The sequence below is a fragment of the Bos taurus genome, chromosome 29 (genome assembly GCF_002263795.3).
Source record: "Bos taurus isolate L1 Dominette 01449 registration number 42190680 breed Hereford chromosome 29, ARS-UCD2.0, whole genome shotgun sequence".
NCBI lineage: Eukaryota > Metazoa > Chordata > Mammalia > Artiodactyla > Bovidae > Bos > Bos taurus.
Genome location: NC_037356.1, coordinates 44530327 through 44546318, shown reverse-complemented (window position 1 = coordinate 44546318; position 15992 = coordinate 44530327). Strand labels below are relative to the sequence as shown.

Sequence of the window (15992 nt, the reverse complement as noted above, 5' to 3'; positions counted from 1 at the left end):
GACATGGCACTGCCTTGGGCATCTAATATTTTTTCATTCCTAATTTTATTTTACTTTCATGGTCAAACACATATCTTTTAAGGAAAATGCCTTAAATCCCTTCTGGAAATAGGTGGGAGTATAATCGTAGAGAGATATTTGCTGAATTGAAGGCTGGGCCTTTTTCAGGTTGGCAAAGCCAGCAGGACCCTGTTCTGATGGAAGGCACTACCCAGTAAGGAGTGGGTCACCAACAGGGGTTCTCCAGCCTTGCTGAGTGTCAGGATCACCTGGAAGGTTAGTAAGCATGCAGGTTTTGGGGCCTCGCGCTCAGAGTTTCTGAATCAGGGGGTCTGGGGTGGGGCCTGAGAATCTGCATGTTCTGGGTGCTGCTGCTGCTGCTAGTCCCTGGACCACACTTGGTGTCACACTGGGTTGGATAACATGATTTTTATTGCTTTGCTGGTGCTGCTGCTAAGCCGCTTCAGTCGTGTCCAACTCTGTGTGACCCCACAGATGGCAGCACACCAGGCTCCCCCGTCCCTGGGATTCTCCAGGCAAGAACACGGGAGTGGGTTGCCATTTCCTTCTCCAATTCATGAAAATGAAAAGTGAAAGTGAAGTCACTCAGTCGTGTCAGACTCTTAGTGACCCCATGGACTGCAGCCTACCAGGCTCCTCCATCCATGGGATTTTCCAGGCAAGAGTACTGGAGTAGGGTGCCATCGCCTTCTCCATTTTATTGCTCAGTTCCATATATATGTTGCTTCATTGAATTCCTGCCAGTGAGGCAGGTGATGTATTTAACAGATGAGAAAAGTGGAGGCCAGCAAGGCAATTACACAGCTGGTTAGTCCTGGCACCAGAATCCCAAAAGGTCTCCTGACTCTAAACATCCCAACATGGGAGAGAAACCAGGACTGCAGTGAACACCGTCCTTCCCTCCTTCCCTCCTTCACTCACCAAGCTCCAGGCTTCCTCCTTCTTGTCCCTCAACCCACTAAGCTCCTTCCAGTCCCAAGACCAGCCTTTATGCTCTGTTTCTTCTGCACTCAGATCTTTTCACAGTTGCTTCCTCCTTGGCACTCCCATTTCCAGCTTAAACACAACCTACTCCAAGAAGCCTTCCCTGTTACAGAGTGTGCAGACAGGCTGAGTTGGAGGGGGCCTCCGAGGCAAGAGGCCCCTGCTTACCTGGAGTCTCCGCAGGAACCTCTCCAGCGCGGGTTTGCCCACTGTCCGGATCTTGTCCCGGTCAAGGTGGACCCGGGCATCGGGGCGCCCATCGGAGCCTGTGGTAGGAGTGACGGTAACCAGTCCCTCGCCAGCCTCCAGCAAGACCCTCAGGATCACAAACCGGGCCTGCATGTGGGCCTGCCAGGGCCGAAGAGAAAGGAATCATTTGTAGGCCCAAGGTAAGAAGTATTGAGTTGGCCAAAAAAGCTCATTGAGGTTTCTCCTTAAGATGTTACGGGAATGATCTTTTTAGCCAACCCAGTATCAAGAGTTCATTCCAAGGCCTGATGTATCATATGTGCTTGCTAACTGTCAATTTTTATTGTTGTTTTATTCTCCCTCACCCTGTGGGTCCTTTGGTGTTTAATTCCTCCCCCCTCAAATGCTTCCCTTCTCCTCTCACAAGGAAGGGCAGGCTGCCCTGGGGCACGAGGAGGCCATTTCCAGGCAGGACCCAGAGCCTTGCGCCCCCTCGTCACCCACCCTGCCCTCTTCTGCTCCACACCCTGCCCTGATGACAGCAGTTACCCCAGAGGGTCCCTTGCCACCCTGAGCCACTTTCTCCTCCACAATCCTGTTTGCAGTCAGTTCTGTGGGATCAAGAGGGCATCATAATCCCCAGTTTACAGATGACAAGACAGAGGCCCAGAGAGGTGAAGTGCTCAGGGTCACACAGCTGGTAAGAGAGAACAAGGACTAACCCAAGTTTCCTGATTCTAAAACGTGTGTTCTTTCGATGACCCAATATCACCTCCTCAAAACAGACTTAGGTGACTTTTTAAAAGATTTCTATTGCTTACCCTGTTTCTTTTTTTTTTTTTTTAATTTTTGCTTTGAATTTCTTTTTAAAAAAAATTAATTAATCAATTACTTTGGCTGCACCAGGTCTTCATTGCGGCATGCAGAATCTTTAGTCGTGGCATGTGGGATCTAGTGCCCCAACCAGGTATTGAACCCAGGCCCTCTGAAGTGGAAGTGCAGAGTCTTAGCCACTGGAACACCAGGGAAGTCCCTGCCTACCCTGTTTCCAAAGTACATCTCATAGCCAAACAGCGTAGCCTAATGGCTCTGGAGCCAGTTTGCTTGGATTCAAATTCTGACTCTGTTACTTGCCAGCAAGTTACTTAATCTCTTTGTGCCTCCATTTCCTCATCTCTAAAACGAAGGTGCTAACATACCTACCACCTAGGTTGACACTGGGGACAAAGGGGTCAGTTCATATAAACTGGTTAGAACCAAGCGGCACAGACGGAGTCCTGTGTATCACCTGTTAGTGGTCACAGTAACATCATCTCATCTGATTCTCCCTTAAAGGTGGGCAAAAAGACGATTACTCCCATTCTACAGGCAGGAACACTGAGGCTTACAACAGTGATGTGACTTGCCCTCACATGTGGTAGAGTTTGGGATCAACCCGGTTCATGTGCCTCGTAGGTACAGTTGTCCCATCCCTACACCCAGAATCCTGGTCTTGGTCCCCAGGAGAGACTCTTCCCTCTGAGGGGTCCCCCAGCCCCTACCTGTCTCCAGCTGGAGGCCTCAGGGGTGTAGAACTCCAGAGCAAGCAGCCCAGCCCGAACCATGTTGAGCCAGTTTACGTAGACGACATCTTCCGCATCAGCCCCCTCAAAGCCAAAGATCCTTCGGGAGGGAGGGAAGAGGTGGGGGAGCAGGGTCAGAGGCTGCCTGGGCCCTGCCCTCCCTGCCAGCACCCCCCCATCCACAGAGGAGCACCCCCCACCCCCCACCCCAGGTCTGCGGCTCGTACTCCAGCACTCGGGGGTGGAGGCAGAGATAGAGGCCCACGCTCTCCGCTCGGCACTCTTCGTAGCTGGAGGCGATGGTGCTGAACTTGCTGTCCCAGGTCTCCCCGCTCCGGTACCAGCTCTGGATCTGGGAGGGGGAGCCCAGGAAGCAGGCTTTAGGGGAGGCTGCCACTTTACCTAGGCCCCCCTCCCTGTACCCTGGAGCTCCACCCAGGCCACCCTCACCTGCTCCCCCGTCTCCGGGTTGATCACGGTCTCCTGGTCGAAATTGAATGCTCCTTTCTCGTCCTGCAGGAGAAGGGTCACGAACGTGGGGCAGGTGAGGGTGGGGTACCCGGGGCCCAGGTTAGGCCTTCAGCCCGGGATCCAAGGGGCTCAGAAAGGCAGCCAGGGAGCAGCGAGCAGATGGCAGGGGCAGCAGGTGCCTGACACGTGGTGGCTCCACACCTGCTTTGTGACACCTCTCAGAGCCCCCAGAGGTGGAAGAACCTGAGACACCTACCCCGCTGCACAGAGAGCGACACTGTGGGCCGGGGATCAGGGAGAGGGACGTGCAGAAAGTCACGTGAAGACCCAGACCCAGTATCTCCAGACCCAGCTGGAGATGTCCCAGTGCGTGGGCCATGAGGCCTGGCGGCTCCTCACCTTTGTGGCCCCTCTGCTGCAGAGAAGCCACAGCACGTGATTCTCACCCTCACCATCCTCTCCAGGTGCCAGCCTTTTAACCCTTTAAGTCATCTTCCTAGGAAGGTTCTATTATTATCCCGCTTCACAAAGGAGGAACCTAAGGCTTGGAGACTAAGAACCCCAGAGCAGAATTAGAGCACACAATATCTGTGCACAATGTCTCTTAACAACAATACCAATTTCCAGAGGGCCTTATGGATGCCAGGAAAATCCCAGGGCTTCACCTTTATTCCTCACAAGAGCCATACGGTAGGGGTCAGGAAACCCATTTACAGATGGGCCAACTGAGGCTCAGGGAGGGGACCTGACTGAAGAAGACCACAGAGGGGCTATGTTTGTTGCTGCTTCCCTGGGACTTCGAAGCTAAGACAAAGCCTGATGCTCCCCCCATCAGCTGCCCTCTGGATCTTTCTGACTTCCAAGCCCAACTGATCCCCATTCAGGGAGGCAGCCATGGCCCCAAGAGGAGCAGACCCCACCCCACCTGCCTCCAGTCCTCTCATCTGCACAGTCCACAGTGGGCTCCGCCTGGCCTGCTAACATGTTTCTCATATTCCCTGAGTAGGTGTTGAGGGGGCTCCAGCCACTTTGGCTGGCCCACAGGAAGGGGTAGCTCCCTACAATACCTAGAAAAGTACAGGGTCCAGGGAACAGCAATGCAAAGACAGTGCTGCAGCCTCAGGACTGGGGTCATCCAGACACCGCCCCTGCCCCGCTTTTCTGCCCCTGGAGCTGCCTGGGTCATTACCCTCAGGGCAGGTTTCCTGGGCCTGAGCCAAGCAAGTCCTTCTGTGTGGGAGACTCTGTGTGGGGGCCTCCGCTGGCCTGTCCTACGGATCTCACTCAATCCTGGGACATCTTAGGGGAGGGTGAGACACTGAGAGCCAAGACTGGACCAGCTTCCCCGCCCTGGGGGGCTGATTATGGGGAAGGGGAGCCATAGGCCTAGAACTGAGGAGGGTCCCACTGGTATCAGCACTAGCCCTTTATTCTTTTTTTTTAAATTTATTTATTTGGCTGTGCTGGGTCTTAGTTTTGGCATGCAGGATCTTTTAGTCGTGGGATCCTTAGCAGTAAGAAGGATCTTTAGTTGTGGCATGTAAACTCAGTTTTGGCACGTGGATCTAGTTCCCTGACCAGGGATTGAACCCAGGCCCCTGCACTGGGAGCGTGGAGTCTTAGCCACTGGACCGCTGGGGAAGCCCCTGGTCTCGAGTTCTTACCTGCATGAAGAGCTTGCCGCTGCCATGGCCCAGCAGCTCGTGCAGCCCCACCTGCACGTCAAAGGAGGGTCCCTTCCAGCGGATGTACAGGTCCTGCCAAGACAAGCAGAGACCCACGCTGCCCACTGCCCCACCACGGTCACACAGCCTGCCCACAGCCCCCGTGCCAGCCCGAGGGCCCATTGTGAGGCACACATCTGCTAAAGGTCTACCACCTGCCAGTCCTACTCTGGGCACTGCAGAGCCCATCTCATCCTGGCAACAACCCACGAGGAAGGGGCTTCCTCCACCACCGGCTGGGCAAACAGGCTCCAAGGACCCGAGGCCACACCGCGGGGAAGCAGCAGAGCCGGGCCTGAAGCCCCGTCCTTTTCCCTGTCCTGGCCTGTTCCGCCCTCCCGCGTCAGCTGAGGTCAGGCCAGGCCCCGAGCCAGTGCTCACCTTGTCCTCCTCCTCCAGGAAGGTGAGTTTCTCCCGCTGCGTGGCGTAGGCCACGGCCAGCACATTCCCCAGGGACACGTTCTTAAAGCCTTCTGTCTGCCTCAGGTCATCATCTGGAGAAGGTGGGAAGGAGACCAGGGAGAAAAGGGCAAGGGCAAAGGTCAAGGGTCACAGGCAAGGAGTCTAACCAGAGGGACAGGCTGGGAATGTAAGTGGAGCAGGGTGCTATGTGGCCAGGGCGAGTGTGTGGAGGGGGAGGGGGTGACTCTCAGTGGCATCTCCTAGGGGGTTTGGGGAGCCCCTGTCTTGTTCAGGTGGGGATAGGGGGCGGGCAGGACCCTCCGGGGAAGCTCACAGTTGGGGATGTTGATGCCGGCGGGAATGCCGGAGCCAGCGAAGGTGAGAACATCCAGGGAGGTGAAGTCGGGGGTGAGGAACTTGTCCTTCTCGAAGGCTGGGGGCCAGGGCAGCTCCTTCAGCAGCTGCTCCGCACTTGCCACCAGCCACTCAAACTTGGCACTCATGGCCTTGTTCACCATGGCCACGAAGCCTGTGGGGGACAGAGTGGGCTGTGAGTGGGCAGGGTTGGGGGATCCCACACCCTCCTCCTCTCCTGTAATAGCCCTCCAGCCATTATGCAGGCATTGACTGCCTGCTGGGCGCAGTGAGCCTGTGCTGGCCACTCGGGAGAACCTGGGCCTGTGCTTTGCCTTCATGGAGGCCCCTGTTTTGGGGAGAGTAGGGTACAGAGAAAAGGCTTCACTGAGTAACACCTGAGATGGATCTTTTTAAACTTCTTAAAAATTTTTTTGGCAATGCCAGGTGGCTTGTAGGATCTTAGTTCCCTGATCAGGGGCCACAGCAGGGAAAGCATGGAGTCCTAACCCACTGGATTGCCAGGGAGTGCCCTGAGATGGATCTTAAAGGTGTATGTGGGGAGTACCTAGTGGGTGATGGGGAACGGATCAAGGATCAGATGCCCAGTGGAAGGGACTATGTGAGCGAAAAAAGATGCTCTTCTTTTTGGGGGAACTGTGAGCTGTCCTGCATGGCTAGAGCACCTGGCTTACATGGTGGTGAGTGAGGCTGCTGCACTGGAGGGCTGGGGCTGATCCTTTCAGATTTAATACAGTTAAGAGTTCCTGGCTCAAAGCAGTATTTTCAAAATTGCACTCTACAGAACACATTTTCTATGAGAGCCTTCAAAAAGAAAGACCTCCCTGGTCAAAGAAGTTTGGGCAACACTATATACTCTATCTCCAACTTCTTAAAGGCTCTCAATGCACATTCGCATATTAAAGGTACTGAGGAGTCCTGCAAGCAGAGACTCTCTGCTGCTCCATGCTGAATCTTTCTTCTTTTTTGGCTGTAGCATGCAGGATCTTAGTTCCCTGACTAGGGATCAAACCCATGTCCCCTGCAGTGGAAGCATAGAGTCTGAACTACCGGACCACCAGGGAAGTCCCTGAATAATTCCTGCTAACTCTGCATAGACTACACCCTGGAAAAGCCTGACCTAGACTAAGGAAGGGGATAACCTTGGCTAAGGGATGGGCTTGGCAAAGGCTCCCTATCTGGATTCACTCTGTCTGATGAAACCACCACACCAGGGCAAGAAGAAAGGATGATTAAAATAGCAAAGCACAAAAAGCAACCTAAATGCCCAACAACTGGGGATTATTAAAAAATCAGGGGACAGCTATGTGATGGCACACCCTGCAGTTGGCAGACATGGAGTACAATATCAAATGTTATGGGAAATTATTTATGATATATTATGAACACTGTACACCTATTTAAAAGAATGTGGTAGGTCTATATATACTGAAAGGAAAAGATATCCGAGATACATGACTAAGTGAAAAAAGCAAGTGACAGAATATACAGAATATAATCTCATTTACCTAGATGACTTAAAAGGAACATGTATGTGTATGTGTGTGTGTGTGTGAATGCTTAGATAAAGGTCTAGAAGGACCTGTACTCAACTGTGAACTCTGGTCACCTCTGGAGGGGAGCGATATAGGAGAGGTAGTGAAAGAAGGATTTCACATTTTACCCTACACACGACTGTACTTTTCCAATTACTTACAAGTGTGGATTTTTAAATTATACACATACATTTCTAAGCATTGCTCTCTATAAAAACAAAAGACAAAAAGTACATTCCAAACTTTAATCTTGGGGTGGGTGCAGTCACAATTGATTGTTTTTGGTGTGTGTTTTCATAATTTTTGACCATGAACATGGCTTACTTTTCTAATAATCATGATGAGTTATGTACAAAGGGGGAACCTCTGAGACTGAGGCTGCTGCGACTTGGGCTTGGGCACAGGGGCCGAGGCAGCCTGCGACCTGCCCTGGGATGACAGCAGCCAAGTTCACAGTCACAGCGTTAATTCTGCTCTCATAGACCCAGCACCACTGACATGCCTGGCACTGTGCTGAGCTGTCTGCATGTAATACCTCACTTTCCATGACACCTGAAAAGGAGTGATGGAGGCTCAGAGGTGGGGTTAAGTGACAAAGCTGGAGCCTGGGCCTGGACCAGACACAGGGGACAGCACGGCAAAGTGACTCAGAGCCGAGGTGCCTGGGGTGGGTCACCCCCCCAATTCTGCCTCAGTTCCCACCTCTGTGAAGTGAGGAGGGAAATCCTCATAGGACGATGGTTGTCAAAATGAGTGAAGATAGCTAGGTGTCCAGTCCACGGCAAATCACTGATGGCTGTTGCTATGACTCTCTACTACGGGAGAGTCATCAGGCGGAAGGGGGAAGGGTTTCATCTTGACCTCCCACCTCCCAGAAGTTACCTTCAAACTCTCCACGGGAACCAAAGGGGTCTCGGTAGCTCTCGATGAACCCGATGTAACTGGGGGAGAGAAGGGCTGAGATGGAGGAGGGGCGGGCAGGGAGGCAGGGCGGGGCGGAATGGAGGCTGGCACCTCACCTCTCCACGATGGGGCCTTTGTCCTGGATCCAGAAGCGAGAGCCCTTCTTGTGGGCCTCGATGGAGCCCTGGGTGAAGCTTTCTATGTACTGGGCCAGCATCTGTTCCTGGTGGCTGTTGGCTGCATACGCCTGGGGGTGAGCAGGGGCTGGTCAGCCTCAGGCTGCCCCCCTATCCTGGTACCCGCCTTTGCTGCCCAGAGGGGCAGGGAGTGGCACACCTCAGCCCTGAGCGCCCCCTACCTTGGCTTTCTCCAGCTGCTCCACCACCTTCTGGAGGATGGGGGCATAGTCCCCGCGGGTCACCCGAAAATGGCTTCCCTGGAATTCGTAGCTCTTCAGCTTGGAAGTCATTTCGGAATCCAGGTTAGGCTCTGAGGGAAGAAGGATCATCGCTCAGGGGAAAGGCGAGTGTGAGACATCCCAGCAGGCTTCTCACTGTGACATTCGTTTACTCTAACATCCTCGATGGCTCCCCATTGCTCACAGAAAATATAAACTTTTATCTTCAAAAATATATATATTTGGGGGACTTCCCTGATGGTCCAGTGGCTAACACTTTGCACTCCCAACACGGGGGGCCAGGGTTTGATTCCTGGTCAGGGAACTAGACCCCATGTGCCGCAACTAAGGGTTCGCATGCTACAACTAAAGATCTTACATGCTCAACGAAGATGAAAGATCCTGAGTGCCACAAATAAGACCTCGCACAATCAAATAAATATTAATATATATGTGTTCTGTAACATGATATGTTTTAAGTGATTTATATGTGTTAACTCAATGAAACCTCATATCAACTCTGTGGGGAGAGGGAAATTATCATCTCTTTTCTACAGATGGGGAAACTAAGGCACCAAGAAGTTAAGTTAGGTTTTGAAGGTCACACAGCAGCAAGTAGCAGAGTTGGATTCAAACCCAGGGTGGCAAATTGTATTTAAAAAGTTAGCCCCACCCTAGATATAATCACAAGGGTCCTTCTAAGAAGGAGACAAGAGGGTGAAGGGAAGTAGGAGATGTGATGAGAGAAGAAAGGAGGGGGCAAGATGTGAGGAAGAGGCCATGGGCCGAGGGATGCAGGCAGCTTCTAGAAGCTGAAAGAGGCAGGGAAGAAGACTTCCCCAGAAGAGACTCCAGTTTGGACCTCCAGAACTATAAGAGAATAAATCTGCGGGTTTTTTTAATTTTTCACTTTATTTTTATTTTGGCTGCACTCCGTCTTCATTGCAGGACGCAGTCTTAGTAGCCCTGCAGCATGTGGGATCTTAGTTCCCCGAGCAGGAATCAAACCCATGTTCCCTGCATTGGAAGGCGGATTCTTCACCACTGGACCACCAAGGAAGTCCCTAAATTTGAGTTTTTCATGCTGCTACCTTTGTGGCTATTTGTTAGAGAAGCAATGGCATATTAATACTGTTGTATCTTGCCTGTTATCTTTGATCCATATAACACGCTTCTACATTATATTTTAAAATATATATATTTATTTACATATATATGGTCATGGTATTTCCTATCTCCTGATGTGAGATATGCTTCCAGATTGTATTTTTAAATATATGTATATATGGCCATATATGGCCACAGTATTTCCTATCTCCCAATGTGACTTCTCTCGTGAGAATGTGGGGGCTTTATTCCCTCTTCTTGAAGAGGGGCAGGCAGGCTTGTGACTACAGCAGAAGTGACACTGGCTGCCAAGGGCCAGGTCGTAGAAGGCAACAGAGCTTCCGCCTGGCTCTCTTGGGATGTTCACTCTGGAGCACAGCTGCCATGAACAGTATGAAGAAGCCGCGTGAGGCATTTCGGTTGACAGCCCTGGTCAAGTCAATCTACATACATGCTGAACCCTAAACTTCCCCACCACCTCACTTTGGCTCTTGCTGTTCCCTCCACCAGGAGTGCAGTCCCCGACCCGGCCTCATTTGCCTGGCATCTGAGGATCTACCAAGGCCGGGCCGCTGGGGAGACACCGGTGAATGAAACACAAAGGTCCTCCTCTCAAGGAGCTTGCAGTGAACAGAAAATAACCGGGAAATTACTGGGTATGCTGATGGGCAAAGAGGCTATGAGAAGACAGGGAAGGGTCCTGGGAAGGTGAGGTCCAAGCCTGGCCTCCAGGACGAGTGGGTGCTCGTCAGGTGAACACCTGGAGGGGAAGGAGACATTCTGGGGGGAACAGGGAACAGACTGTGCAAAGGCCTGGAGTGGGTAGGTAAGACATGGGGTTTTCAGGAAATTGGAAGTTGCTGAGCATGGCTGTGGCCCAGAGTCTAAGTGGGAGGCTGGGGGCTAGGAGGTGGGAGGTTGTTGGGGAAGGGAGGGCCAGATTACATAGGTCCTCATAGAGGCCTGGATTCTTGTCTCAATACTGCATCTATATCCCCCTCACCTGGTAACAGACTCCAGTTTTCCTTTGGGACCTACCCGCCCACAACCACCCTGAGTCCAGGCAGTGGGAGGAGCTGATCTTATCACCTGACTGTGAGGTAGGCTTGGAACCAGGTCTAGACAATCAGAGACCAGTCCTTTAACCACAAGGATTGGTTCATATAAATGGGAGACCCAAAACAGAGAAACTTGAGCCACTTCCAGACCTTCAGACACTACTTCTGGGAGAAAAGGGCCCTCTTTTTACTGAAACGGCCAGGCTAGTGGTTATCAGGCTCTGTGGGAGCAGCCTGCTGTGGATAAAGTCGAAGGGAGTTGAGCCAAGAGACAGAAAAATTTCTGAGAATGCTATCTGAGCAACTGGATCCAGCTGTGCCTGAAGCCCTTCTATTCTGGGCTTCTTAATTACTCAAGCCTATAAAGTCCCCTTTTGCTTGAGGCAAATAGGTTTCTTCACTTATAACCAAGAAATTCCGAATGATGGAACCCTTAGAAGTGAATCTCGGCTTTACCCTGAAGGTACTACTTTGAGAGATATTTAGGAAGCAGGGTTTAGCAATGAGAGGGTAACAGGCAGGAAGGCCAGGGGTCTCCAAATGGAGGAAATAAGCTGCAAGTGTCAGACATTTTTTCTCTCTCTCTTAAGCGGCAGGAGGAAACAAACCATGAGGGTTAGAATTTTTTCCCCTTCTCTGTACAGATTTAAAAAGAGGTTTCTCTTAAAATTCTGTGTTACCATAAGGACACCTGGTTCCACCTGAACTTAACTTTTCTCAAACCTAGAGCTAACCAATGCATTTTTCTTATGGAAATGTTTGTCTTAAGCTATGTTAATGTGCTATATATTTACCCTAGACTCTGTCTTCAAGTCGGTTCCACCTAAAGGCTCAGAACTGACTTGACAAACCAGTATGTTATACTCACACGTTGTTCTCCTAATCTATGTTAATGAAACTATGTATTTGCTTGGAAATCTGCCTTTCTTCAAGATTCACGTCAATCATGATATGGCCCAGGACAACTCACCTTGAGCCAATGTTATCTCAAAATGCATGTTGTAGGTAAGGGGCCTGGTGCCAGTCTCTGAGTTTTGAGACATTTCCTTTCTCTAATTAGCAGACTGCTATTAGCTATATAACATCCGGCTAAAGATTAGCAGGGGGGCACTCTTTCTGCCCGCTTCTAATGTCTATGTAGAGGCTTTCTCTATCTCTCTTATACTTTAATAAAACTTGATTACACAAAAGCTCTGAGTGATCAAGCCTTGTGTCTGGCCCCAGATTGAATTCCTCTCCTCTGGAGGCCAAGAATCCTGGCATCTTTCACGGCTCAGCAAAAACCTTTCAGCAAGTTCACCGCCCCACCTTTCTATATTCTCCCCAACCTCCAGGACACTTTTTCCATTAAGCCTTCACTGACGTGCAGTTTGGATTTCCTCTCTAGGCCATCATGAGACATATGGTCCAGCCTCTATTTCCATTGTTTACATGAATTGTTATCTTCTGCACCATTGCCTGGAGGATGGGGACCACAGCCAACACTCGGGGCCTATCAGAGGCTTGCTGCAGTGATGTTCACCAGTGAAATAGGGCCCTTCCTCTGCCCTCGGGTCTCCCCTAGCTTTACATCACCACCAGCTCCAGGGCTAGGGGTGCTCACCATATGCTGAGCATGGCACAGGGCTCGGCACCCAATAAGCCTCCATCAACATCCACCATAGCTAGAATGACTGTTGTTACTCCCTGTGGCTATTCAGGCAGCTAACCCCTGTCCTGGGTTCCTGCCCCATCCACGCTGGTCCAGGAACACTAAAGAGGGAAAAGAAGGGGGTTGTGAGCTCACCTGTGCCCAGCACGGAAGCCAACCGCACCTCGTAGCTCAGTTTCCCGTCCTGGCCAACCTCCTTGAAGAGCCGTGTGTTGTAGGCACTGAGGTTCTGGAAGAGAAAGGGCAGGGTTTGGGGGAGAGTAAATCCAGAGTGGGCGGTGGGGTGGGAAGGAGGGAGAGTGGGCACACCCGGGGGAGAAGACACAGAGGCAAAGCGGGCTGGGCCTCAGGGGGACCAGCCGTAGTCTTCTGGGAGGGAAGGGAGCAGGGTGGGCGGGCCAGGGCAGACTCCTGCTCGGCTCAGTACACTGAGTACTCAGTACACAGCACTTTTACTAAGTGCTGCGCCAGACAGTGAGCTTCCCAGGTGGCTTGGTGGTAAAGAATCTACCTGCCAACGCAAGAGACACAGGAGACACAGGTTTGACCTCTAGGTTGGGAAGATCCCCTGGAGGAGGAAATGGCAACCCATTCCAGTATTCTTGCCTGGAAAATTCCATGGACAGAGGAGCCTGGCGGGCTATAGTCCACGAGGTCACAAAGAGTTGGACCTGTCTGAGCACGCACATATGCACATACGATCACACCTGCCAGACACTTCATGAACTCAGCTAACTTGGGCTATAGGAGGCAGACCTCAAGCCACAGATAAGGGATATCACTGAGTGGCTGAGCTGGGAGGTGAAACTGACACATGGATACCAGAGCTCTGTTGAAGCAGGTCTGATATTCTGTGTCCTCCTTCCCTGAGGCTGTCACAAGGCCCTTCAGCCTGGGGTGGGGTGGGGGTGGTTCCATCAGGGCACTCATGCTGACCCTTAGGTAAGGGTTCCTCAGTCTTCTCCACCTCAAGGACCCCCAATGCCTGTGCCTCTGGGCTCAAGCTGAGACCGGGGAGTGGCCGCCAGTGCCAAGGGGACCCCAACAAGCCACTACCCCGAGCTGCCCATCCCCCAAACCTGTGAGTCCAGAAAGTCTTGGGCTAGTTTGGCATCTTCCATGGTACAGTTCCCAGAGAAATAGGTGGTGATGCCCTGTCGGGGAAGGGGCAGAATGGAAATAGGAGTTGTTGCTGAGGTTGGAGCTGCAGGGTCAGCTGGTAAATTCCTTTCTGGCCACCCTCTCCAGCCTCAGACTTCCTGCACCTCCTCTTAGCACCCTCCGAGGTCCCTCTCCATCTCTTTCCAGGGGAAGAATATTGGAACACAAACAACACACAGGGCCATCCCCAGCCTTCCTACAGCTCTGCGCCAGCCTCTCACAGATCCACCCTAAGGTTCACTGCGTCCCTCACCCCAAGCGACTCCTAAGCAGCATCCAGATGTGGGAAGCTTGGATCCCCTCCTTTCCACCACCACCCCCCACCGCCCCCAGCTCCCTTCAGCTCTCAGCTCATCTCTCCTTCCCTCCTCCTGGCACACAACATCCCAGGATGTCAGAATGTCAAAGCATTCCATCCAACCCACTTACTGAGGACGACGCTGAGACCCGCCTTGGACAGAAGCTTGGCCTCAGGCATGATGGACAGCCCGCTGTCTCCCCATCGGTTGCCCCTTCCTCCAGGCCAGGTGCCCCTCAACGATGCCCCCCACCCCCTAGCGTGGCTGGGGCCTCACCTCTTTCCCCAGCCCGAGGTGTCGAAGCCTCGATTCCAGTGAGAACATGAGCTCCCCGCAGATCTGCCAGAGGCCCCTAACTTCTTCCGGGTGCTGCTGAGCGGCCTCACTCCCCAGGATCACACGTTCCAGCTTCTCCTGCAGGGGAAGGGAGGTCCTTGGCCTGGCCAAGGCCGCACCACCCAACCTGCCTCCTGGAGCCCCCCAGCCACCCCCAAGCTCTTCTCCCATAGTCTAAGACCTTCTGGCTCAGAGGGTGGTCAACAGACTGGCAGCATCGACCTTGCCGGAGAAAAGCAGAACCTCACACCTGCCTGCTCAAGCTGGCTGGGTCAGAGGCTGTATTTCAATAAGATCGTCAGGCCAGTCATGTGCAGAGTAGGGACTGAAAGCCCTGGTGTAAGATCTGGGTCTGCCCCAGAAGGGCCTGAGCCCTGTGGTCCAGAGAAGGACTCCTTGCGTCCACTCTCCTCCACTGTCTCCGGGGTGACCGACAGCCCCATCTCTGCAGCACTGAACGGTGCTCAGAACTCTTCCACAGCCTCCCTTCATTTGTCCCATGGTCAGCATGGTCGGGAGGTCGCTGCAGCACCCGGGGGGGTGGCTGACCCAAGGCTGTGCGGCATGGTGGTGACAAGGTCAAAGCCTGACTCCTGCGGGGGCTCCATCTGCTGCTTTCCCCACTCCACCCCACCAGCCCCAAACTGCCCACCTTCCCCAGCCCTCCTCAGCTCACCTTGGGCAGGTTGGGAACAAACTTGGTGTCCCCAAAGGACTTGTAGTTGCCCATGTTGGAGTAGACGCCCGCGGCGTAGACCAGGAACGCCTGGAGGAAGGCAGTGTCAGAGGAAACGCAGCCTCCCCACCCCATGGAGGGGCCCTCCTGGGATGTTAACACCCCAGAGGAAGCTGTATGGGTGAGGTGGGGAGATCTAGGGGGCAGGACCCACATCCCAGGAGGTGCCAGTCTGGGCTGCTTTCACGGCCCAATCTTCATACACCCATGGTCCAGCCAAATGGGTCTCCTCAACAGCTTCCAAATATTGATACACCCAAGCCCTCATCCACCTTGTTCCCTTCATATCAGCACCCTCTCAGCCACCTGCATCTCATCTGACTTTGAAGGCCCAGCGCAGACACCACCTCCTGTAGGAAGCCTGTCCTTAGCCCCCATCTGATAGGCAGCTGGCGCTAGAGGCATCAAAATGTTAGGGATGGAGGGGCCTTGGTTGATGACTCTATGGCTTTTGCAGGCTCCAAATCTACTCTCCCTTCCTCTGATAATATGGCCTCAGCTTCCTTTTGGGATGGGGCAAAATCTCCCTTCCCCAACTCCAGGTAGGCACAGACCCAAGCTGGCCAGCCAGAGCCTGACCAAGAAGTTTCCCAGCGGTTGAAGAGCTACTGTTTCATACCAGGAATCATCAAGTCCAAAGCCCCTAGAGCTCCCCTACTAAGGTCACAAAAGAAAGCAAAGCTGAGCGATGAAGACTGCATCGCAATGGTATCCCTGAGTCTCTGAATCCAGCCATGACTGAAGCCTCTCTAGCCCTGGACTTTTCAATTATGTGAGCCCATAATTCTCTTTTTTAAAAATAGACTTTATTCTATAGAGTAGTTTTAGGTTCACAGCAAAACTGAGTGGAAAGTAGAGATTACCCCAAAGCGCTCCCCCCCACACCCCGCCACCCCACTGCCAGGCACAGCCTCCACCTCATTAATATTCTTCACGAGTCTGGTACATTTCTTACAATTGAGGAATGTACCTTGGCAGCTCATCACCCAAAGATCATAGTTTACATTAGGGACCACTCTTGGCATTGTATATTCTATGGGTTTGGATAGATGTATAAAGACACATATCTGCCATTACACAT

General features: G+C 52.4%; 1 protein-coding gene across 2 annotated transcripts in view; it reads right to left on the bottom strand.

Annotated features, from left to right (window-relative positions):
* Positions 1-15992, bottom strand: part of DPP3 (dipeptidyl peptidase 3) — a 31884-nt gene that overhangs the window by 6882 nt on the left and 9010 nt on the right. For both annotated transcript variants that reach the window (NM_001024513.2, XM_005227044.5), the window contains 14 exon segments: positions 1174-1353; positions 2736-2856; positions 2984-3108; positions 3207-3269; positions 4892-4984; positions 5333-5445; positions 5688-5882; positions 8146-8204; positions 8283-8413; positions 8525-8655; positions 12515-12608; positions 13459-13533; positions 14116-14253; positions 14852-14941. In NM_001024513.2, coding sequence (NP_001019684.2) covers positions 1174-1353; positions 2736-2856; positions 2984-3108; positions 3207-3269; positions 4892-4984; positions 5333-5445; positions 5688-5882; positions 8146-8204; positions 8283-8413; positions 8525-8655; positions 12515-12608; positions 13459-13533; positions 14116-14253; positions 14852-14941 — 1608 coding nt within the window.